This window comes from Schistocerca piceifrons, chromosome 7 (assembly GCF_021461385.2).
Source record: "Schistocerca piceifrons isolate TAMUIC-IGC-003096 chromosome 7, iqSchPice1.1, whole genome shotgun sequence".
NCBI classification, from domain to species: Eukaryota; Metazoa; Arthropoda; class Insecta; order Orthoptera; family Acrididae; genus Schistocerca; species Schistocerca piceifrons.
The window spans coordinates 8,155,312-8,181,642 of NC_060144.1; the positions used below are offsets into that span (position 1 = coordinate 8,155,312).

General features: G+C 39.7%; 1 protein-coding gene across 1 annotated transcript in view; it reads right to left on the bottom strand.

The window, feature by feature from the left end:
* Positions 1-26,331, bottom strand: part of LOC124805008 (fibrillin-2-like) — a 425,338-nt gene that overhangs the window by 196,420 nt on the left and 202,587 nt on the right. The window contains exons 21-28 of the mRNA XM_047265408.1: positions 25,818-25,899; positions 19,745-19,911; positions 8,242-8,435; positions 5,208-5,342; positions 2,912-3,089; positions 2,702-2,815; positions 2,472-2,606; positions 1,305-1,522 (exon numbers count right to left, since the gene is read on the bottom strand). Coding sequence (XP_047121364.1) covers positions 1,305-1,522; positions 2,472-2,606; positions 2,702-2,815; positions 2,912-3,089; positions 5,208-5,342; positions 8,242-8,435; positions 19,745-19,911; positions 25,818-25,899 — 1,223 coding nt within the window. The remainder of the gene's footprint in view (positions 1-1,304; positions 1,523-2,471; positions 2,607-2,701; positions 2,816-2,911; positions 3,090-5,207; positions 5,343-8,241; positions 8,436-19,744; positions 19,912-25,817; positions 25,900-26,331) is intronic.

Genomic DNA, 26,331 nt, shown 5'->3' on the forward strand with positions numbered 1-26,331 from the left:
CACATCCTTTCGTCTTTCCCTCTCCTTCCCTCTTTCCTGATGAGGCAACAGTTTGTTGCGAAAGCTTGAATTTTGTGTGTATGTTTGTGTTTGTTTGTGTGTCTGTCGACCTGCCAGCACTTTCATTTGGTAAGTCACATCATCTTTGTTTTTAGATATATATTTCCTACGTGGAATGTTTGAACGCTTACACGTAAGACCTACATTGGGTGCACTTCCAGTGCTGACTAATGCCATCACTATGCACATTTTGTATGGGAAAATATGTTCACCAACATCAGCAAAATTCAATAACAATAATATTTTAAAACTTTTGAGTGGATTTGTATATCAGATGAATGAACATTTTAACTGAACTGTTTAGTAATTAACAAGAAACTATATTATGTCACTGCCACTGGAGTAAGCTATTGTTGGACATGGTGATTCTCATTATGGACTGAATTAGTAGAAGTGCCACAGTGTATTTTTCTCTAATAAAATAACTACAGTGTAGTGCTAAATGTGAACTGTGGCTGTTTTGTGTAAATGTTAACTATGTTTTGTGTCTAAAATAAAATAATTAACTTCTCACTGAACTGTTGATAGGTTACTGTGGGTGCTGATCTGGTTCTGTGTGCTGACAGTTTTTCTTTAATAGGTAAAGCAGTCACCTACTCTAACAACAGAACTTCCCAAGGAATAAATGTGAGTGTTATTGCAATTCAGATTACGGTGCTGAACAGTTTCTTGAACAAACACATTCTTACATTCATTTAAATTTTCAGCTTTGAGGTGACCAGAGACTTCGAAGATCAGGTCAGAAACACTAAATAGTGTTTTTCACATCTTTGACAATTTCAGTGAGCCATGTAGGTTTGGATTTGTAGGTGCTAGTAAGTTAAGGATCTGTTCGGTTAGTCTGCTACCACACATTCAATATATGTGTCTTTTTTTCCTCATTACATATGTTAGCTTTTCCATTTTCAAATGGAGCTCTCTTGTTTGAATATTAATTTGTATTCTGCATTAATATTACTTTTAGGACCCAGTATTTTTCCATAGAATTCTTCTTTCAACTTTTTCTAGTTTTTCAAGATCTCAAAATTTTGTTAACTCATTTGTAAAGTAATCAGACATTTCAATCTGTTTTATACATGGGAACATGATTCTTTAAAGAATGGTGGGTTTACTGGTATTCATATATTACACAATATAAAAATGTTGACCTCAGCTGCACTAGCTTCATTGCGAATGTATGACAACTGTGTATATTTTGAATGACAAATTTGGGAAAAAACCTCATATAATGTGAACTAACTAACCGTAACTGTATTTGGGCGATAACCAGCTCCACCAGGACACAGGAGATTGTACTCATCTGTCCCTTTCTGTGGACAAAGCTCACAGCGTGGTCCCCAAGCTCGACCTTGCGAACAGCAGCATGTAGCCCTTGTTACTGGTTCGCCAAGTTCCTGTGTACAGCGCTGTCGTCCTCCCGGTAGTTCCTCCACTGATAAATAACAGCGCGATTCACGACGGTCTGTAAACGTAACAAAGCAGATGTCTAAGTATAGAAGATACTATTGATGCAATTGCAACATATAAGAGAAAATCATCATATATCCTTCACATAAGACTAGCAGAGCTTGTAACTAAAGCGTATTTGTCATTCTCACTATTAATTGTGGGAACGCGCAGGAAAAGAATCAGTTACTTAAATGTTACTATTTTACAGGAGGTAGGTTGCATTAAATATTTTTTTCTAACTTGTTATTACAGCAATTACTATACAGATTATCACTGTAACAGAATAATCCATTACAGATAACATTATTTTACCTAATAAGAACCAGTGGCAACAATCTGAGCTGCATCCACGTATACAAACCACGTATATTTCTATTCATACATTTGCGTGTTCCCCCCCCCCCCCCCCCCCCACCACTTCAAGTGTGTTAGTGTGTATAACGTACCACCATCACAATCTAATTATGAATGCCACATTTCTTCATGGGATGTGGCACCTCCATCAACATACAGATTTCAGCACCACTAAGAACTGTGGCCGCACAATGTCATTGCACTCATGACCAGAGGAAGATTTTGAATGTAAAGGCCAACATGAAGGTGGACTTGTTAGTGTTTGTGTCTAGTGGCACTAATACCACTTGCTTGTTTCTGACTGATTGGTAATCAAAGAACTATGCTAGATGTCTGGATTATGCTTTGGGTTAATCTCACGAACTTTCCTTGCCATGCACATTGTGATGAATTCATAGCCTAGTACACATTTTTTCATTGACATTTGCTCTTACTATTTTTAGACAAATGGTTACGAATAACAGAGTAGCTAAAGACGGATAACAGTTTTCACCATGATTACAAACAAAACACTTAATTCTAACAATTCTAAAAACTAAAAAAGTTTGTACTGAATGAAGATTACAATATTCCATTTAAAAACTAGAAGAAAAAGTCTAAACACTCACCCACACAAGCATTTCCACCTGATACAAGTTCATAATTTGGTGGACACTGGCAGATATATTTGCCTTGCGTATTTATACATGTACCATACTGACATGCATGAGGGCTTTCACATTCATTTACATCAGTGCAGTTTCCTGGAAGTAATGGTGTACAATAAATATGACAAATCTTTGCAAAGTAATTATACGTAATTTTTTAAAAAATATTTTTGTGATTAATCTAGTCTTACCTCCTGAATTGTCCAAAGCATAGCCTTCATCACATTCACACCGGAACATTCCAAATATATTCACACAGCGTCCAAAGACACACAGATTGCTGAACATCTGACATTCATTTATATCTGAAACATTACATCACATATCAGTGAAATAACTCTACATATATTTGATGAGGGAGTTTAAAATGTATGGACAGCACAGAAGTCATGAGGACATACCAATACATGACTGTTCCGTTCTTTCATCAGGATGCATGAAACCCATTTCACACTCACAACGGAATGAACCGGGATAATTGAGACAATGCCCATTTTCACAAAGGGATGAATCCTCTGAACATTCATCAACATCTTGGCATGTGTATCCATTACCTCGGAAACCAGCATCACATACACACTGGAAGCAGACAACTATATAGAATTAATCAAAATAATTAACATGAAATGTTATTGCATTACACTCATTTTCATTAGATACTACTCAATTTTATTATGCAACCACAATGGTTTGCATACAGTGTTAGTCCCAATTTTGATCCCAGTATAAGTGGGAGATACGAACAGTAATAGAGAAGGGGAAGTCCGTATGCTCATCAGTCCAACCTTGTTTGAAATTATATATGCACAGAAGTCCTAATTCACTTTATTTCTGAGTTACTTGTTGTACAAAAAAGGAAAGAAGGAAAATTATGCTTTCATTTTCCCACGAAAAAGTAGTCATTAGAGACAAAGAACAAGCAGAGACTGAAGAAGGATGCGGTAGGAAATTGACTGCTGAACCACTCTGGCATTCACTTTTACTGATTTATAGAAATCATGCAAAGCCTAATTTGAGCACCAGTGCCTTGACCACTGTGCTGCATTCCTCAGTACACATGAGGGTTATTTTAAAAGTAAGGTAACTTTCTTGAACAAACCTTATTCCGCAGACAGTGAAACTCATACCATAGTATGGCTCTAGATGTACTTTCATTCATGGTGCATGTGGTTTCAGGGATCCATACAGTTCACAGGCCCACATATTGAGGACACCTGGGTCGGCCCACTGTCACGCTCTGGTGAGACGCCAAGGAAACAGCACTATTTATGAGATCGCAAACGAGTGCTTGGCCTATTCTGTAACCTATATTACTGCTTTCCAGTCAATGAGTTGAGTGCTGTGCACAACATATACTTCATTGTATCTTACATGTTGCTCTATAATGTACTATGTTCTGTAAATCGTGTTTGTTCTTGCTATAGCAGCTCTGGAACTCATTGCTTTTCCAGTGCTCCCCACTGGTTTAAATTATGAATCAAGTGCTTCAAAACAAATTGTTTAGTTAGTTACAAGTTTAAATATCACACTCATGATAAATGTTCTGACACAGAATAAGTAATGCGAATTAAAATAGCCATGTCTATCAATTCTACAATATAACACAGCTGTACAACTCGAAAGAGAGCCAACAGTGTACCACTCAGTGAACCTCACAACATTTATTTCTTGACCAACTTAGTATGAGTCAACAATGCTTGGGACAGACTCTGATTGCTTATCAAGAGTCAGAACTGGAGCACAGCTGAGGCAACAATAACTAATAGTAATAAGATATGGTTTAGCAACTGTACCTATTAAAAAGCGTCTGCATTGTAAGAAAGAAAAAGTAAAAATGAGGAAGAAGAAAAAGTGATGGAGGAGAGAAAAAGTTTTTCCAGTTAAAAAAAGAGAATCACATAACAGGATATTTTTTTCCTTTTTGCCTTTTCCCATTTCTCTATGAGGTTAGTGTTGTTATGCATCAGTTTTCACAGCGCTAGTGGAATATGGTAGCTCGATGCCATTCCTGACAACACAGCTCCCCCTGGAAAGGAATCTGCATTCCCCATCTGTCTGCATCTAGTGTAAATCTCATTTTCAAGTATGACAATGTGTTCTAAGTGTATACCTGATGGGTATTAGCTCAACATTTACCCATGTTGGATGAGGGAAACCATACAAGCACTGACCAGCTCACCAGCCCTCATCATTAACCCGTGAGGCAGATTGGATCTGGGTCTGGATCACCTATCTGTGTTCTGGAAGTGGGCACATTAGCACTCTCAGCTATCTGGGTAGGTCCATCATGTTATAGGATAGGCCTAAAATATGATATGAAGAACATATCAAATATGCCAGAGACTTAGTCTTAATTTTTCTGCTTACCTCTAAACTGATCTACATTTCTATTTGAGAGTATATCAAAACACAGAGAAATGTCACTTACAGATGTTAGAAATTAATTTGAAATGAGTCAACAACTGGGATCAAAGATGCCTATCAAGAAATGCTGATATAATTAATTTTTGTTTATGCGCATAATCAGTTTCAATTTCTGTCGTTTATTTATGTAATAATATAAAAACTCTTTCAGCACCCCAAAATACAAACAAAAGTAATTTATGGTAAATATTTGCGAAATAGTTTTGTTTTATCACACGAGCAGTAAATATCCATGGTATATAGAATAGTCAGTATTTATTTGGGAGCACATACCTTAAATGAACCCTCTGTGTTGATACACTGTGCATTTTGGTCACACCCGCCATTGTTTACAAGACATTCATTCACATCTCTGCATGTAAAACCATTTCCAGTAAATCCTTTCTGGCATTCACAGATGTATGAGCCCTTAATTTGAAAAGAATAGAAAACAGTCACTAATTGATACAGTATATAATGCCTTAGTACATAGTGCATTTTTTTAAGTGACTTGAAATATTTTAATTTAAACTGTGTGCTGTGCTGGTAGATTAGAGTAAGAGATGTAGGAGAGTTTAAGGGCTGGTCCAATAACACCAGTTTTATTGTACTATTAAATAAATAAATTCAAAACTCTTATCCACTATGTCATCTGTGAATCAGTTTTAAGAGAGGTATCCTCCACTGGATTCAAGTCCCATTTTGGTACACAGTAATCTGCAGGGAAGTTTGTTACACTATATACTGTGCTACAGAGTGAATTTTCACTCTAGAGAGTGAAAATATCATTCTAGAAACTGAATTAATCCTCTATAAGCCTTCGACAAAGAAAGAAATGACACTTCAGTCCGAATTACACAAGAGAGTTGCAAAAAATGTTAGGAGAAATTATTGACTGTAAATAAAAGATTGAGGCATACGTTTGTAGTGTTTTTGCTTTGCATGTCAGTATTCGAGTTGCTATGGATTTGTCTACTGACTGTCATTTTTTTATCTATAGTTCCCTGTTGCTATTTGAGATTATATATTGCGATTTGAAGATAGTGAGTAGAGTTGTGGATATTAGAAAATGGAGTTCTCATTGTAAGAAAATGGTTTTCTCATTTTAAGGAGGATTGTTTTGACATTTGTGACTATCCACATTCAGAAAGACAGAAGCAACAAATAAAAATTTGTCCCAAGGCTGGGATTTGACCACAGGTCTCCTGCTCACTAGGCAGACATGCTAACTGCTATGCCACAATGGCTTTGCACAACTCTATGGACTACTCTAGCACACATCCTTCCGCATTCCAAATTCCCATTCATGCCTAAGTTCACTTGGAGTACCACCTAAACTCAAACAGTATTGAAGATTGTCTTCAACATTATTACAATAGCAGCTCAGCACTGAATGAAAAGAGCTCCTGCCTGAAACCCAGGTGTAGACAGTATAACCAAATGAAACTATATTTTTGCAGAGACCTTTTCAAGTCTCAAACATCTGTGATGTATATATGCAGACTGGAGTGACAAATGAGAATTTGTACCAAGACTAGGATTCAAACCAGGGTCTTCTGTTCATTAGGCGGATGCGCTAAGCAGTACACGATCCTGGCACAGTGTCTTTGCATAACTGCAATGGTGGGGTGCTATCCCAGTACAGTTGGTGAACCTCTGCAGAGCTATTGGAGTTTAGGGAAGATACCGAGTGGGCTGAGGCATGAATGGGAATTCAGACTGAGGGAGGCATGCCAGGGTAGACAGTGCAGTTGTGCAAAGCCACTTTGCCACGGTGGTACGGTGGTTAGTATGTCTACCTTTGTAGGGATGAAATCTCTATTGAAGTAAAGTCTCTCTCAACCTAGTTACACAATAGTATATGGGATAATCAAATGGAAGTGTATTACTTAAGACAGTACTTAAGGTAGCCAATAAGTGGTGAAACACAAATTATTGTTGAAAATGCAGTTATACAGCAAGGAGACAAACCACTGTCACGAGCCACCTGCACATATTCACAATTTGAAGAAAAAAATAGTAACTTGAGCTTAATATGAAAAATAATAATTTAATTGGTCAACATGTTTTACCGAGAAAATGCGTTGCGAGAGATCACAATTGAGATCCACAGAAATCGTGAAACTAAACTGCTGTGAAAGTGAGGTTAGGAGTAAATGCATTATGTACGATCAGAAATACAATTAAAGCAGAGCAGACTGACACTGTTTTTTATGACTGCCATCCTTACTGGTGTATGAGGAACTTTTTGTCACACATATTGTAACTGCTGAATAGCATATGACATGTATGATGATCCATGACCCATGTGCACCACAGGCTTGAGCACAGACTGAAGGATAGTCCTATGTGATAATTTGATGGATGTAAAACATACTTACATGCACACTATTATCAATGGTCACTGGCAAAATTGAAATTAACTAGACACAACAGTTTTGTCTGACCTAATTTGCCTGGATTAGCCCAGTGATGACAAGTGAATTGGTACACTTTTTTGTTTCAAGTCATTATTGGGGAAACAAATGCTGCCACTACTTTGAAATCGACAGTAAATGACAATTCCAATGATACAAACATAGGAGTTTCTCTAATGAAAAAATCCAATGGAGAACAAGGGGTAGTTACACCAATATTAATTTTCAATGGGAAACGCCAAGGATTGGCAGTTTTCTTGAACATTAGATGAAAATCAGCATGTAGCACTTGAGTAACCATTCTAGAAAAAGTCTTGCACAGCACAGCTGAGAAAAATGTGATTGTTACTCAACAATGTCATCATTCACCATTTAGAAAATGAAGTTAATAATTATTGATAACTTATATGTTTCAGTAATGGGCCTCGGCATCTCTTTTAACATTTGCCCAACAGCCTTCCCTTTACCTGTGTGATTTGATTTGTTTGGCAGTAAAGGAAACTGTTTTGCAAACCTCAGACTGAAGACTGCAAGAACAGTTTTAGATGACTGTTCCATATTTACCTGATGGCTCCAAATATACGTACTTGTACCAAACTGAGATAATGGAAAGTTCTGGTAGAATGTCAATAATTTAGGTACGAAGGTAATAACTCACAGATCAGTACAGGCATTAAGTCATTGACAGGCATGTAAAAAAGACTAAAACTATTTTTAGCAAAATTTTCAGTTTTGTTCCTGTGTCTGTTAATGATTCAATGCCTCTACTATTTAGTTGATTATTGTCTGTAGTCCTAAATTATTAGCCTAACTGAATTAGTTAGAAGAAATGTACATTTTGAATTAATGTTGAACACTTCTACCAAGCTACAGAGCAACACGTAACTTCTAAAGCAGTTCTACAGTCTAACCTGTGTATTGGTACAGTCGGCATTGATGTCACAGGTATATGATCCAAGTTCACACTCATCATCATCAGTGCAGCCTGGCCCTGCATTTGGCTTCACAGAATAGCCCTCCTCACACCGACACGCAAATGATCCCAGTGTATTTTCGCACTTGCCGTTTTCACATACATCACGATCTTCCTGACATTCGTCCACATCTGCAGGCAATTGTGTACAAGAATCACATCATTACTTTTATTTGTATAATTATGGGGATGTAAGTGTGTTTTTATTAATAGAGCTAAAAAGGGGGCACAGAGAAAGTATGGAAGAGCACTGTACAAAGGAGAATAGAATTCTCCTCACAGGGCAGACAGCAGAGTGCTCACAGGCAATGGTGGATACATCGAAAATGAAATACTAAGGGCTCACCAAAACTAGTAGTTACATGTTAGCATCTTTATTATATTAGTGGCAGATTAATAATGAGACCTGGATCTCACAAACTCAGTTCAAATCTTGGTATTACAACAAACTCAGTTCTAATCTTGGTAGTTACATCAGCATCTCCTCAAGAAAATTTATACATAAAGCAACCAATACGCTATTACTGACTCCTAAAGAAGAAATCACCATATGTGATAAACCGTGAGGTGAATCATTCATCTAAAGTGATACATCCCAGCCTTTGTATTGTGGGAAGCCTAAACCAACATGCAATGGTAGGCCAGATTGTTTTGTAAACCCAAAGACAAAATTCTAAACAAAAATTAGTAATGGCTTTGAATATCAGCTGGCAAACTGAAACAATAAACACACATGCTCAATTCACTCCAAATTAAACTACTGGCATTACAAGAAATCAAGACTCAGTAAAGAATAAGCATTACACTAAGAAATTTACAGACTCACTGTGTGGAAACCATAACATAAACTATGAAAACTACAAAACACCTAAGAACTGCAACAGTAACTAACACATCAGTGTTATACTCAGTACTAAATGTTTCATCACATTCAGTACCTTTTGCCCATTTCAAAAATAAGATTTGCACATTAATTATTGTACATGGAGTATTAATCACAATAGCAATAAAAATACAATAGTTCTGGAAAATCTGGGAGTCAGTTAGACAAAGTACCGGAGGGAAGTGTATGAATTGAATGTTCAAAATTGTAAAGAAGAGATATTCAGAAGGAGTGTTGTCAATCACCATGAACATGTAAGAACCAATTAATTGTGGTCCTTGGAACTTCTTAATAAGCTATCCAGCTTGATTTGCTTTTTTTAAAGATATGTCTGCTTGTGTCTGTATGTGTGGATGGATATGTGCGTGTGTGCGAGTGTATACCTGTCCTTTTTTCCCCCTAAGGTAAGTCTTTCCGCTCCCGGGATTGGAATGACTCCTTACCCTCTCCCTTAAAACCCACTTCCTTTCGTCTTCCCCTCTCCTTCCCTCTTTCCTGATGAGGCAACAGTTTGTTGCGAAAGCTTGAATTTTGTGTGTATGTTTGTGTTTGTTTGTGTGTCTATCGACCTGCCAGCGCTTTCGTTCGGTAAGTCACCTCATCTTTGTTGTTATATATAATTTTTCCCACGTGGAATGTTTCCTTCTATTATAATGTTATCATTTATATTCATTCACACTGACTTTAAATGCCTGTTCTTAACTTTTCTTTCTATGTCTGTCATAGCTTCTTCGATGTACAGGTCTTACGCCCTTTTAAATCTGACCACTTTTCTCTTGATGTTCCAGTCTTATTGTTCCCTCTCGATTCTTTTGCACACCTTGTATTTCCCATCTTCACCTACAGTTTATATCTACTTTTCTGAGAATTTCAAACATCTTACACTGTTTTACCCTCTTGAAGGCTTTTTGTAAGGTAATAAATCCTACGAAAGTGGGTTGCTTCAATTATCAAATCCAATATCAGAACTGCCTCTCTGGTGCTTTTACCTTTCCTAAGTCCAACATATCATCATTCAGCAATTCCTCAATTTTCTTTTCCATTCTTCTTTATATTATACAGAATCATATCTTTGAACTTAGCAACTTGGATGCACGAGTTGTCAACTAATTGTGTGATATTGTTGCATTTATGTGCCATTGCTGTCTGTGGGATTGTGTAAATCATATTGTTCCAAAATTCTGATGGTATATTTCCAGTCTCACAGATCTTCTACACAAACTCGAGGAGTCACTGATTGCAACTTTGTACAATGACTTAATGAATTCCACAGGAATGTTATCCATTGCTTCTGCTTTGTTAAATTAGAAGTATTATAAAGCTTTGTAACTGACTTTAATCCTGGATCTCCTATGTCTTAAAAATCAAAACCCAATTCTTCTTCTATCACGTCAGTAGACAGTTCTTTACCCCTTGTGGGGGCTCTTTATGTACTCTTTCAACCTATCCGATCCCTCCTCTGCATTTAACAGTACAATTACTTTTGAACTCTTAATGTTGATGCCTTTGCTTTTAATTTGACCAAAAGTAGTTTTGATTTTTTTATTATGCTGAAACTGTCTATCTGACAATAATATATTTTTCAATTTCTTCTTATTTTTCCTGCAGCCATTTTGCTTTAGCTTCACTGCACTTCCTACTGGTGTCACGCCTAAATGACTTATGCTGCATTCCTTCCTTTTCCTGAACATTTTTTCTATTTTCTTCTTTCATCAGTCAATTGAAGTATTTATTCTATTGCCCAAGATTTCTATGCAGTCACCTTCCTTGTACCCATATTTGACTATACAGTTTCTGTCATTGGACTGTTCCCCTTCAACTGAACTGCCTACTGTGCTATACATTATTGCAATATCTATAAGATCAGACAACTTCAAATGCACATCATCATACCTCAATGCTATAATATCCAATACTTTATACATCCATTCTTCTAGACAATTCTTTTAAACTTCGGCCCATTTTTCATCATGACTAAACTGTGACCTGAGTCTGCATCTGCTCCTGGGTACACTTTACAATTGAGCATCTGATTTGGTACCTTTGTCTCAACATGATGTAACTCAGCTGGTATATATACCCATGTCTCCAGGCCTTAATGAAGTATACTGTCTTCTCTTGGGCTTCCTGGCTGATTTCTTTGCTATTACTAACTGAAATTTATTGTTGAGCTCAAGATGTCTTTTCCCTCTCAATCCTACATCAACGTCATATTCTCCCATAACTCTGCATTCTGTTCTTTCACCTACTACATCAAAAAAATCTATTCACTAATCGGTAGCAGAGTAACACATAAAAACAGGTTTCACTTATGCAAGCTTTTGGAACCAGTAGCTCCGTATTCCAGCAGAAGAGTTGAAGGGGAAGGAAGAGGGGTGAAGGAAAAGGACTGGAGAGGTTTAGCAAAAGGTATAGAGTTCAGAAAAGTCACCCAGAATACTGGGTCAGAGAAGACTTACCGAATGAGATGGAAAGACTGACTGTTGTGGACTACACCCAATGTGATTTGAAAACCCTGGAAGACAGGGTAATGTGCAAGACAGAGATTACTTGGAAGACATTGTGTACGAGTTAATAAGAGTGATAAATTAAGTGCACTGTATGTATCAAAGGTGGAAGGGGACTGGTAAAAAATAGACAGGTCAGAAAATGAAAGATGTAGAAAAATAAAATGGAGTGAAGAAAGGAGTACTTACTGTCAAGAAATGCTGAGACAGAAGAAATTAACATAAATTATGGCCATGTGGGTTGTGAGAACCAAGGACACGTTTTTGCACTAGTTCCCCCCTGCGGAGTTCTGTGAACCTGGTTTCTGGGGGAGGAATCCAGATGGAGCATGTGGTGAAACAGGCACCGAGGACACAACTGTCAAGTTTTCGAACATTCTTGGCAACAGGACATGGTGTGTTACTGATACACACCCTCTGCCTACGCCCATTCATCTAACTGATAAATTGGTGGTAGTCATGCAGTTGTAAAAGACCAAACAGTGTTTACATTACAGCTGGTATATGATGTGTTGTTTCACAAGCAGCCCTCTCTTTCATAGCACATGTTTTGCCAGTTAGAGAGCTGGTATAGGTGGTGGCAAAAGAGTGCATAGGGCAAGTCCTGCAATGGGGATGGTCACAGGGGTAGGAGCCGTCAGGTACGCTGATGGGTGCAGAATAAGCATAGAGTCTGGCAAGGATATTGTAAAGATTGGGAGGGGGACAAAAATCTATTCTAGGTGTGGTGGGCAAAATTTCGGACATGATGGGTCTCATTTCAGGGCATGATTTTAGGATTTTATGGCCTTGTCGAAGTAGCTGATTAATACATTCAAGACCAGGATAATACTAAGTGACAAGAAGTGTGCACCAAAGTTGTTTTTTGGAGGATCAGCAGTACTAGGATTCGATGAGATGGCCCAGGAAATCTGCTTTAGAATTAGGGTAGTGGGATAATTGCGTCCAATGATGGCTGAGGTGAGAATGGTGGTGTATTGCTGTAAAGAGTCTTCATCTGAACAAATACATTTGCCTTGAATGCCAGGGCTGCACTGGAGGGAATGTGATGAGCACAGGATAGCAACTGTCAAAGTATAAGTACTGTTGTTTGTTAATGGGTTTAATGTGGAAAGAAGTGTGTAGCTGGCTTTTGACGAGGATGAGATAAACATCAAGAAAAACGGCACAGGATTCAGAATAGGATAATGTGAAATTTAATTGGTAGAAGATATTTAGAGAGTCCATGAGTTTTAACAGGTCAACCTCAACGTGAGTCCATACGGCAAAGATGTCTAAACGAAACTAGGGGCTGAAAGCTTATGGATCCCAGGAAAGCCCCCTCCAAACAACCCATGAAGAGATTGGTGTAGGCAGGAGCCATCGTTGTTCGCATGGCTCTATGCCTGGTCTATTTGTATGTCTGCCCATCAAATTTAAGTACTTTTGGTAAGTATAAAATTGGTTAAGATGAGCAGGAAGGATGACATAGGTCTGGAATCAGGTGGGCATTGACTAAAGAAATGTTCAGCAGCAGACACACCATGTATGTGGGGGATGTTGGTATAGAGGGAGAACTCAATGGTGACAAGCAAGGTGTGTAGTGGGAGTGGGATGGGCACGGGTTTCAGACAATCTAGGACTTGGTTGGTGTCTCTAATACAGGCAGGAAGTCTTTGTACTATGGGTGGCAGGTGCTGATCAACTAAAGCAGATATACATTTGGTGAGTGCTTTGAACCCATCAACTATAAGATGGCCAGGATGATTGGATTTGTGGATATTAGGAAGAAGGTAAAATGTGGGGGTGCATGATTTGGGTGGGGTAAGAAGTTCTATGGATTGAGGTGCTTGTCCTTGTGAGGGACCTGAGATTTTAGGGATGGACTGCAGGTCAGCTTGTACCACAGGGATGGGATCTTGAAGGCAGATGCTGTATGTGGAGGTGTCAGACAGCTGGCGTAGACCTTCACTAACACACTCCTGCTAGTCAAGTACCCCTGTGGTACATATATGCCGGGAGGATAATGATGGAGTCATCACCTTTTAGGGGATGCAGAGCCTGGAATCCTGCAGAGGACAGGTTAGGGTTATGGTGTAGGAACCTGTGGAGGGGTTGTGAAGTGATGCTGCATGTGAGGAGTTCTTGGAAGGCTTGTAAGCAATGATTTTGGGGTAGTGGTTGTAGATCAAGTTGGGATTGTGATTGCAACTGTTCAAGGCAGGGCTCAATGTCAGTTTTGCTGTTGGAAAGGTTTTGGGATTGGGTTGCAAAGTGATATTTCTAATTGTCATTATGTGTGAAGGAAAGTAGGGCCTTCACCAAACCAGAATGATTAAATGCAGGTTTAGGACTGTGTGACACCTCTACATACAGTATCTGCTATTAAGAGCCCATTCCTGTGATTCAAACTGACCTGCAGGTTTTAAGGAGGCACAGTGGGTCAGTCCCTCCTTAAAATCTCAGGTCCATCACAAGGACTAACACCTCAGCCCAGAGAACTTCTTAACCGCCAAACCAAGCACGCACACCTTTTACCTTCTTCCTACGGTGCATAAATCCTATCATCTTGGCCGTCCTATAGTTGCAGGCTTCAGAACACCCTCCGAACATATATCTGCCTTAATTGATCACTGCCTGCAACCCATAGTACAAAGACTTCCATTAGAGTCACCGACCATTTCCTAGATTGTCTGAAATCCATGCCCATCCTGCTCCCAACACACACCTTCCTTGTCTCCATTAATGAGTTCTCCCTCTATACCAACATCCCGTATGAACATGGCCTGTCTGCTGCTGAACATTCCTTCAGTCAGTGCCCACCTGATTCCAAACCAATGACATCCTTCCTGCTCACCTTCACCAACTTTATACTTACCAACAACTACTTAACCTTCGACGGGCAGATATACAAACAGATCAGGGTACAGCCATGGGAACCAGGATGGCTCCTTCCTATGCCAACCTCTTCATGGGTTGCTTGGAGGGGCCTTTCCTGGGATCCATAAGCTTTCAGCCCCTGGTTTGGTTTAGACATCTTTGCCGTATGGACTCATGGCGAGGCTGACCTGTTAAAACTCAACGTATCTCTAAACACTTTCTTCCAATTAAATTTCACATGGTTCTAAGTCGAATCCCATGCCACTTTCCTTGATGTTGATCCCATCTGCACTGAAGACCATCTACATACTTCTGTCCAGCTACAGACAGACACCTGTACTTACATTCTGACAGCTGCCATCCATTCCATGTCATACGTTCCCTTCCATACAGCCTTGGAATTCAAGGCAAATATATCTGTTCAGATGCAGACTCTTTACACAGGGTGTATATGTGGACAAGGAAAAAAAATTCCCATATTTCCCGGTTAGAAAATACACTTTCTTCCAGATGAAAATACATTTTTTCTGTGTTAAGTGACAATATACCTTTTATACACCAGCGTAGAACTCCTGACACTTTAGGAAATGAACTTTTAAAAAAAAGTTGCGTTTTGGAAAGATCTTTGATTTGCAGCAACATGTACAGTTCATATTTTCATATTACGAAAGTATATAGTCGAACGCCACCAAACATGGAATCACTGAAATCAAGATCGCAATGCACTTTTGTATGCCAATCATAGCTCATGTCACGTGATCATGCCAGCTGGTGGCAGCAGATATTCAACGCGTTTGCAAGGGGCTCCCAAAACCAGATTTCGTAAACCAATCTCCCAATACCATTTCTGAGTGTTCACGTAAACACTTCAAAATTGATTCTGGAAATCTGGTTCTGGTTACTGGTTTTCCAATTCTGGAATAGATTTTCGCTCCATGTAAATGCAGCCGATATTGAAACGTGCTTGGGCTGTCAGGTTTCATCTTATTTTTAAAATTTTCAGCTAATATTGACGGAGTGGCTTTTTATACAGTAAAAGGATAAGTAGAAATATTAGACTGAAGCTGTTTATATGAGGGTTGGAACTTAAACAGTGACAACTACTTATTCACAACCGATACAAAAGAGTCACATGTTTGCACCTGTTACTATCCTTCAAAGTAGTCACCAGCATTGTGTAGAAGGACATCAGAGGATACTCCAAGAGCATCGGAATTTCATAAACCATAATGAAATGCATAATTTGACTTAAAGAGCACATTCATCCAGATTCACAAAGAAGTAAGCCCCAAGCTGATATTAAACTTTTCACTGTGTCTTTCAGGACACAAATTTTCTTGAAGTATTACTACTATATTATCTCATGTTTAGTTCTTTATTATGGCATAACACTATACGTCCCAAAAGATAACAATGTGCTCTTTAAATTCCACAAACGGTTGACACTAGCCAATAGCGTTTCAAATAAATTGACTGCCTCTATGGAAAAGATTAATTAAAGCCAAAGTTTTTCAACAAATTGACAAAACTGCCAAAAACCTGGAAACAAAATGAAATCAGAAAACTGGAACTAATAACACTTTTTGCCTTCCATAATTATGTGAATGTATTTTAATATTTATAGCTCCTGGCCACAGAAATCCATTTAGTTTTCATTTGACATGAGAACTGTAAACCAAGCAGAAACAACAAATTCACTAAACATAAACAGTTCATGTGGAGACTACCCTCATCCCTCTACATATCAAACTGCTCTGTGCATGCACAAATCTGGCAGTTTGGGCGTGCCAGAAATATGTTTCCGGATAGCATCTCGCTGCTTGTTGCTACTGCTGATACTGCTCGTGTCTAGTTACCTTGGATACAGCTACAGTCACACTTCAAGTAGACAGAAGCAGAAGAATATACTGCTCATGAGCGACTCAACTGCGCATGTGCATAGGCCTGCTGGAAACTGCTCAAACAAAATTAATTCCATTGTGACATCATGCCCATTGGAAGCAGTTTGTTGCTGTGAAGTATTGCATAGTCTTCATCATAAAGTCTTTAACACATTTTGCTGTTGGCAAATGCTTGTGAGTGCACTGTGTTTGTTGCTGTATGTGACACATTTCCTTTGCAACTTAAGTTTTCTTTCCCTCGTATACGTTTTATTGCTGTAGTATTATATTGCAATAGTGGGCTAAAGTAAAATTCTTTGTTAGAATATCAGTTCTTACCAGTCAAACTACAAAAATTTAACTGAAAACTAAAACAATGAAAAATTCCTGGAATTATAAAAAAATTCCCGGGTTTTTCCTGGTTTTCTCCCAGATGAAAAAATTCCAGTTTTTTTTTTTTTCAAATTTCCCAGTTGTCCCGAAGCCTATACATCCTGTTACAGCAATACAACACCATTCTAACCTCAGCCTTTACTGGACATAATTGCTCCACCAGCCCAGTTCAAAAGCAGATTCCCACGTGCATCACATTCAATCCTGGTACTGCTGATCCTTGCCAAAAACAACTTCAGAGCACACCACTTGTCACTCAGTATTATCCTGGCCTTGAATGTATTAATCAGTTAGTTCGACAAGGCCACGAAATCTTGAAATCATGCCCTGAAATGAGATTCACTCTATCTGAGATTCTGACCACTACAACTAGAACAGCTTTTTGTTGCCCTCCCAATCTTCGCAATTTCCTTGTCAGACCCTATGCTGTTTTTGCACCCATCACCCTACAAGATGGCTCCTAGCCCCTGTGGCTGTCCCCACTGCAAGATTTGCCCTATGCATCCTTCTATCAACACCTATACCAACCCTGTAACTGGCAAAACATATACTATCAAAGGGGGAGCCACCAATGAAACATGTCCTATACCATCTGTTATGTAAACACTGTTTGGCCTTTTACATTGGCATGACTACCACCAAGCTATCAGTTAGGATGAATTATCATAGGCAGTGAATGTATACCGATAACACACGATATCCTGTTGCCGAGAATGTTCAACAACATAACAGTCCTGACCTCAGTGCTTGTTTCACCACATGCACCATCTGGATTCTTACCCCAGATGCCAGATTCTGAGAATTCTGCAATGGGAACTAGCATTACAACATGTCCTTGGTTCTTGCCACCCACCTATCCCTAACGTACACTAATTTCTTCTGTACTGGCATTTCTTCACAGTAACTACTTCTTCTTCACTTCAGTTTTTTTGCCAGCCCCCCCCCCCCCCCCCCCCAACCTCTGCCACATACAGTGCACTAAGTTTTTCACTCTTATTAACTCGTGCATGATGTTTTAGCAGTAATCTCTGTCTTGCATATTACCCTGTCTTCCACCTTTAAGCTCTCAGGTTTTCAAATCTCATCCAGTGCAGTCCCCTACAACCAGTCTTTCCTTCTCATCCTGTCTGGTAAGTCTCCTCTGACTCGGGGTTCTGGGTGACTTTTCTGAACTCCACCCCTTTTTCTAAACCTCTCCAGTCTTTTTTCTTCACCTCTCTTCCTCCCCTTCAACCCTTCTGCTGGAAGAAGGAACCACTGGCTCCGACAGCTTACATAAGAAAACCATTTTTATGTATGTTTTCTTCTGCAGCCACTTGGCAATTACATGATATCCTCAGAAACTGATTTTTTTCATTGTTACATTAACCACTGGTATTAGATTTTCATTTTCCTTCACATTCTGAATTATCCATTCAATGCCCTCATATGCTCTCTCAATATCTGCATCTTCTGCCTGTGAAGTCTTATTGTTCACCTCAACTATTGTTATTTGTGTTTAGGATAAAATCTAACAGTAATCATTTCCAGAAAAAAATATTCATAGTAGGATATGAGGTCGTGACAAAAGAATGAGGGAAATTTTTTTTACTGGCAATCATTCTTCCCATGAGTCATTTGTGAATGGAAGGGGGGAGGGGAGGGGGGAGTTAAGAGTATGAGTGTGGATATATGTCGATGTAATAAAATACGGGTGCTGTATTAGAGGAGACAAACAGTCAACATCACAAAAATGATACTTCAGTTAACTTGAATTTAGAACTTCGCACACTGTCAGACTTCACTAGCAACGTTGAATGAGTTTCAAGGTTTGCTTTTGATTCCGATGAGAAACACTGAACTTTCTGTCCTAGCTTCCTATTCATGATGAATCCTACTACCATACACAGTTCTCTGCTGATGTTCATATTTCCTACATATGTCTTACCAGATATCTTGATCTATACTAACAATAATCTGCTCATAAAAGAGGAGGTATAGTTTCACATAAAATGTATATAATCATGCAAATACTCCATTTCATCCAGTTGCTTTTCCACTTCTGAGTGAATGTGGATTTCTATTCTATGATCACTTATCTCTCAGTTTAGTATCAAATTGCAGTGAAGAACCACAATATGATTTCCCACAGGGAAACAATTTGGGCTAATTCTGTATTTGAGCTTCTCTGTTGAACCTCTGTTTTCATGAAAGTATTATCGCTGCACAACTTTGTATGTGACTTTAGCCCATACAAAATTTCTTACAATTATTTATAGCATTTATGGAAATGCATTCTAATAATAAATTTGGTGCTATTCCTATTTTCGCAGTTTTCTAATGAACAGAATTTCTCCAGGTGAATTTAGGATAAAATCTAACAGTAATCATTTCCAGCAAAAAATATTCATAGTAGGATATGAGGTCGTGACAAAAGAATGAGAGAAATTAGAGCTCAAGTCATGCTTTACTGGCAATCATTCTTCCCATGAGTCATTTGTGAATGGAAGGGGGGAGGGGAGGGGGGAGTTAATGGTGCCAGAAGTACCCTCCATCACAAACCAAAAGGTGATTTGCAGAGTATGAGTGTGGATATATGTCCATGTAATAAAATACAGGTGCTGTATTAGAGGAGACAAACAGTCAACATCACAAAAATGATACTTCAGTTAACCTGAATTTAGAACTTCGCACACTGTCAGACTTCACTAGCAACTTTGAATGAGTTTCAAGGTTGTCAGTTCTCAAGTTCTTCATCATAAAGATAGTACATCGACGAGATGAATCTTAAACAATTGGCAACAAAGCAGATACAAAATTCAATAGATACAGCAATTACAAAGATAATAATGAAGTGACAGAAAAGTTCTTTTTGTAACTGTGTGCTTCATAATGAGATGTCTGTAAACTATCCAAATAAAACAAAATGTAGGACAATACCAATGCAAGAAGTTTTTCCAGGCCCTGGAAGCAATCCTTCTGTACAAATACATGAAAAACTGCCAGGACTGTTTATGCAGCGACCTCCATTGCAGATGCGTGGGTTCTCCTTACATTCGTCTACATCAGTGCAAGTACGTCCATCAAGTAGCAGCATGTATCCTGTCCTAGAAGCACAAAAATTTTATTTCTTACCATCAAGGAAAGTAATCACAAAGCTACCATACAACAAAACAAGAAATCATTTTTGCAGATTTTAAAACACAGATGTGTATAAAACAGTACCCAAAATTCCTTGGGTGAAAACTGTGTAATACACATTTCTGCTACTAGGGGTATGTTGCAGACCTCCTTGGGAGTTCAGTATTGTCTGGGAAGAGTTTTTCTGCCAATCTGCCAACTGTGGATTTTTTCACCACAGATGGTTTGCACTCTCTTCATTTTTTAAGATAACAGAATCAAATGAACAATAAGTGGCTGTAAATTTTTGTTTTATGATCAGAAAAAATGATGTAGAAACTATTGTGATGTAGAAAACAACTTGACACTGTTTCAGGAAACAAACCAAGAACAAGTCGTTTTAAAATGGTGATATGTCGACTGATGACATACCTCGTTTGAGATGTTCACCAGTTTCCCAAACAGACCGATATGTCACACAAATTTGTGAACTTGTGGTGAAAGACTGTCATCAGACCACTGAACTATGAAAATCATAAAGTTGTTCTGTAACAACAACTGAAATGCATATCTAGCTTTTTTTAGTGGCTCCTACAACCAATGAAAACAACAAAAAAATCTAACTGCATAACATTTCACACCACAATCATTACTTGTTTTGATTCAGTATTAGGTAATGTTTCATGTAACAGGCCTTGAGATTCTGCAATCTTAGTAAACAGTAATGAATTTCAAGGAGGCTCTTAATTCCTAATTATGTACTGACTGCCTTCGCCGATAAATAATTCATCCCGGATAATGCAGCTTTTGAAATGTGGTGCTGTAGAATTATGCTGAAGATTAGTTGCATAAATCAAATAACAGATGATGAGATATTGAATCAAACTGGGGAAAAAAGAGATTTACGGCACAACTTGACTAAACGAAGGGATCAGTTGATAGGACACATCCTGAGGCATCAAAGACTGGTTAATTTGGTGATGGAAGGAAGCGCGAGGGGGTAAAAATTGTAGAGAGGGACCATGGTTTGAATATCGTTGTGACTCGCCAATCATTCAAAGCGCCGCCGCGCAATTACGCGCATCCTCTACGTGCGGCGGTGCCTGCCAGCCATGCAGCAGCTGCGCCACCTAAGCAGCCAGCCGAGCAGCAGCTGCTAGACTGGGACTCAGTACTCATTCGAATGCTAACATGTACACATGTCTTGCTTGTCAACTTACTCTGTGACTTATATGTGTTATGTCGTTCTGAAATATATTTGTTGAACTTGACGTTATAACAATTGGCAACGAGGTAGTGGATTTTTCCTTTTCACCGTTAACCCACAGGGTTCCATGGCTACTGTCGAGCAACTATTGCAAAATCTCCTGGAACAGCAAACGCTTCTAACAGCGGCGATTCACAATTTCGTCGCGGTGTCAAATGCAGGGCGTTTCTCGCCGTTGGCTGTACCTCCTTTTCCTCCTTACGACGAGACAGCGGAAGACTGGTCTGATTATGAAAAACGTCTTCGACAGCACTTCTTGGCATTTCATGTCACGGATGGACAACCATGTAAGTCTCTGTTCCTTTCCTGGATTTCACCTCAAATGTATCGATTGTTGTCGCAATTGGCACCTTTTGAAGAATCCTGCATCTTTGTCCTTTGCTGAAATGTGCTCACTTCTGTCTGTCTATTTTCAAAAGCAAACGCATGTGGTAGCCTCTCGTGTTGCCTTTTATCGTTGTCAAAAACAGCCACATCAATCCTATCGCACTTGGGCTGCTGAACTTCATGGTATCAGTCAAAAGTGTCAATTTGTTACTGACGTTCACAAAGAATCCTATGCCGATTCCATGGTATGGGATGCTATTATCCGTTCGGCGCCCGACAAAGAAGTTCGGCAACGTGGCCTTCAGTTGGCGAATCCGACTCTAGATGAAGTTCTCTCCATTGCGCAGTCTTTTGAAATTTCTCGCGCCGCTGGGGCGCAAATAGAGGCGTGGGGTGATGTCGGGGAAATACAACCTCTGTGCACTGTTGATGACGCGTGCGGCGCGTCCCCGCCGGCCAACGTGGCCGCAGTGCGCTCCCACACGCAGCCTCGGCCTAGCCGTAAACAACCCGCTAAGGAACTGCAGCAAAACCCCCGGCAACTTCCTTCATGTCAGCGGTGTTTTACAAAACATTCACACGAGGATTGTCCCCAACGTTGGGCTGTGTGTCACAATTGCAAAAAGAAAGGTCATGTGTCTTCTGTTTGCAAATCCGACCGCATACATGATGTTCATGAACATGACGCTGATTCTGATTCTGTGTTGTCTGTCAATTGCACTTCTTCCCTTTCAGGGAAGTTATTCCTCACTGTCCAAATCCTTGGTCGAGATGTTCGCATGCAAGTGGATACCGGTTCTGCTGCCACTATAATTATTTCTCAGACGTACCTTCAGTTGGGTTCTCCACTCCTGACACCTGTCACTCAGAAATTATGGACGTACAATAAACAGATGTTTTCTCTCTTGGGACAGTTTAATGCTGAGGTATCTTACAAATCCGTCGTTCGCACTGTTCCCATATTTGTGGTCGACCAGAGCAACGCAGAAAATATTTTTGGTTTCGATGCCTTTCGCGTTTTTGGGTTCTCCATAGATGACTCTGTCAATATTGTCTCTGATGCTATTCCTTATGCTCAACTGGATTCCTTGTCAACGACATTTTCGTCCCTTTTTTCTCCTGGGTTAGGCCGTGCAAACGAGTTTGAAGCTCATATCACGCTCAAACCCCCTGCTCGGCCTAAGTTTTTTCGGGCTCGGCCCATTCCCGTGGCCCTTCGTGATCGGGTAAAACGGGAGTTGGATCGCCTCACTACTTCAGGGGTCTTGCTTCCTGTCACTTCCAGTGAGTGGTCCTCTCCTGTCGTTGTCGTTGCTAAGCCAAATGGTGATATTCGTCTCTGTGGCGATTTCAAAGCCACTGTAAATGCTCAATGCCTCATCGACACTTACCCTATGCCCCGTCCTGAAGAACTGTTCACTAAACTTGCTGGAGGCCAGTATTTTTCTAAAATTGACCTGTCAGAAGCTTATCATCAACTTCCTCTCGACGCTGCTTCCCGGCAGTTTCTAGTCCTTAACACGCCTTTCGGCCTCTATCAATACCAACGCTTGCCATTCGGGGTTGCTAGCGCCCCTGCTCTCTTTCAGCGATTCTTGGAACAATTATTGCTCCCTGTCCCTGGGTGTATCAATTACATGGACGACATTGTTGTCACTGGCTCCACCACTGAAGAACATCTTCAAAATCTCCGCACACTTTTTCATGTCTTAAGTGTAATCTTCAGAAATCAAAATTTTTCAGGCATCTATCATGTACTTGGGGTTTCAACTCTCTCGGGATGGTATTCGTCCGCTTCAGCAAACTGTCGCTGCAATCGATGCCCTTCCTCGCCCTACATCTGTTAAGGAACTGCAGGCCTTCTTGGGGAAAATAGCATACTATCACAAGTTTTACCATCTGCGGCTTCGGTGGCTCAACCGTTGCATCACCTGTTGCATAAAAATGTGCCTTTTCACTGGTCCGCGTCAAGCGATGCGGCTTTCCAGAAACTGAAGACTATGCTGAAACAGGCCCCGTGCCTGGCTGCTTATCGACCCGGCCAACATCTTGTTCTTGCCACAGACACCCTTCAATATGGGGTCGGTGCAGTCCTTGCGCACCATTTTTCTGACGGTTCAGAACAACCCATTGCTTATGCCTCCAAAACTCTCACAGATGCCCAACAAAAGTATTCTCAAATTGAAAAAGAAGCTTTGGCCATTATTTATGCTCTTCATAAGTTTGGTGTTTTTCTGTGTGGCTCAAAATTTCATCTTGTTACGGATCACAAACCACTTGTTTCCTTGTTTCATCCATCAATGTCACTTCCCGATAAGGCTGCACACCGCCTCCAGCGTTGGGCTCTTTACTTGTCTCGTTTCAATTATGAGATTCATTTCCGGCCAATGGCTCAACATGCAAATGCTGATGCTCTGTCTCGCCTTCCCATGGGTCCTGATCAGGCATTCGATAGGGACGAACTTTTGTGTTTCCACCTGGATGTTGCCGAGCAGCGGGTTGTGGACGGGTTCCCCATCACTGGGGACAGGCTGGCGGCTGCTACGGGTTCTGACCCTACCCACTCCCGGGTTTTACGCTGTATTCAGAAGGGTTGGCCAGATCGCCCATCCGCTAAGACTTCTGATCCAGTGGAACTACTACGCTTTGCACTACCGCCTCACGGCTAGGGATGGTGTTATCCTCCTCTCCACTGACAATGCTTCGCCGCGTGTTGTGGTACCTGCGTCTTTGCGTGCTTTGGTCTTGCGCCTCCTTCACCAAGGGCCCTTGTGCATCACAGGCCGCTGCCCCGAAGTCATCTTTGTCACCGTGGCTTTCGCCTGAGAAGCCCTGGGAGCGCATTCATGCTGACTTTGTGGGACCCTGTTTAGGTACTTATTGGCTCCTCGTAATTGACACCTACTCTAACTTTCCTTTCATTGTCCGTTGCACGTCGCCTACCACCGTGGCAACCACCAGTGCTCTCACCCGCATTTTTTCTTTGGAAGGCCTCCCCTCTACTCTTGTAACTGATAATGGTACGCAATTTGCCTCTTCCGAATTTGCGGATTTATGTGCTCGTCACGGTGTTATGCATGTCGGCAACAGAAACCAAAACATTGCATTAAAACAAGCGTTCAGTGCATAGTGCTGTGGAATGTGGAAAAAACAGCAAATTGGCGCTCATAGAAAGAAGAACAACACAAAAAATGCAACAGGAGCGTAATATGTAAGAAACTGTCTACGCAACCTGCCACTGATGATGCCTTGCAGAAAATAAAGGCGAAACGCGTATGGCACTAAAATTGTGTTTTATTCAGTTGCTGTCAGACGGTCCATAAGTGAAAATTATCAATATACCGTAGTATTACGCGCAACTGAGGAGGACAGGACCACAAAAGTTGAAGACTTTATTCAGCTTTCGATTGAAAGTGCTTTCTGTACATAATTCCAGAGTTGTTTCATTTTCAAATATGCCTTTTTGTGGTAGAATCAGAAGAGGGAGATGGACATCAAGTCATTTCAAGGGTAAGCAAGGGCATTATTCCCCTTGATCTCACACTTGAAGAGTATCGAAGATCAAGGATGAGGGCAGACTGTAAGGTAGCTGGATGATTACTGACAGTGTGCCAGATGTTGCTGTATATCTTGGACAATCCTGAGAGTGCAATATACATTTGGTTGAGAACAGTGCCCCTCAAGAGGTTTTTTTAAATACTTTCTAACAAATTCTATTATGGATATGTGTAGTGTCAAGCTAATCTGTTTGTCGAATAGCGAAAAAAGAGTTTAGAAAGCACGCATTCCCTTCCCATATATATAGATTGTTAAATTGAAAGAGGGTGACTTGAAAAGCATGATGTAAAGAAACAAGCTACCAGTGTGGTGAGTGCAAAGTCACACTGTGTAAATTACAGTGATTGAAAATGTACAATGCAATACTCCAATTATTTCAGATAAGGTTCTCAAACATGATTCCTGTACACAAAACGAACTTTGTGCTTCATTAATGAATATTTATCATGCTGCTTTCTGAAAAGTCCTGTACATATACTCTTGACCATTTTTTTAAAAGTAATGCTGCAAAACAATCACTTCATTGAAATACATGTTAATTCAAGAATATCATATTAGAAACCATTTAAGATTAGGAACAAATATATTTCATTAAGGTAAATATTATACTATAAATTTTCTAAGAGTTACTATAGCTGAAAACATAGTAAAAATGGCACCATTTTGCAGCATAAGTTTATATGTTATGTTCAGTACCTGGAGTGTTAACATGTCTAGCCAAAAATGATTAAAGATACTAACCTACATGCACAGGAGTAACTGCCAGGTGTATTCATACAAATGTCATCACAGCCACCATTTTGTTGTACACACTCATCAATATCTGTAACAGCACATGGGATGATTATGATTATGTCACAAAATTTACAATAGGAAAGGAATCATCATGTCCCATTGTCAAGCAGTGCCTACTTGTGTATCATTACAGAATCTATGAAAGTGCAATTCACTGTAAACTATATTTGAGTTTCTTAAGAATGCACTTTTTGTGATGGCAAAACAAATTACCAATGGGATGATAGTTCTGACACAGTAAAAATGTTAACAGTCTTAAAATGCATAACCAGAAGGCCGGTAACTATCTCAATGCAAGAAAAGAACCCTTTAGAGATTTTCAAATGCTCTGCTTTAATATGTAGCCTAGTTAGATGTAGGGTTATATAACATAACAATTACATCCATCTCTAAGACTGGCAGGCTTGTCTGCATTTTCTGAGTACTTCTGTCACATGTCTGTTGAATTAAATTGTGAAAC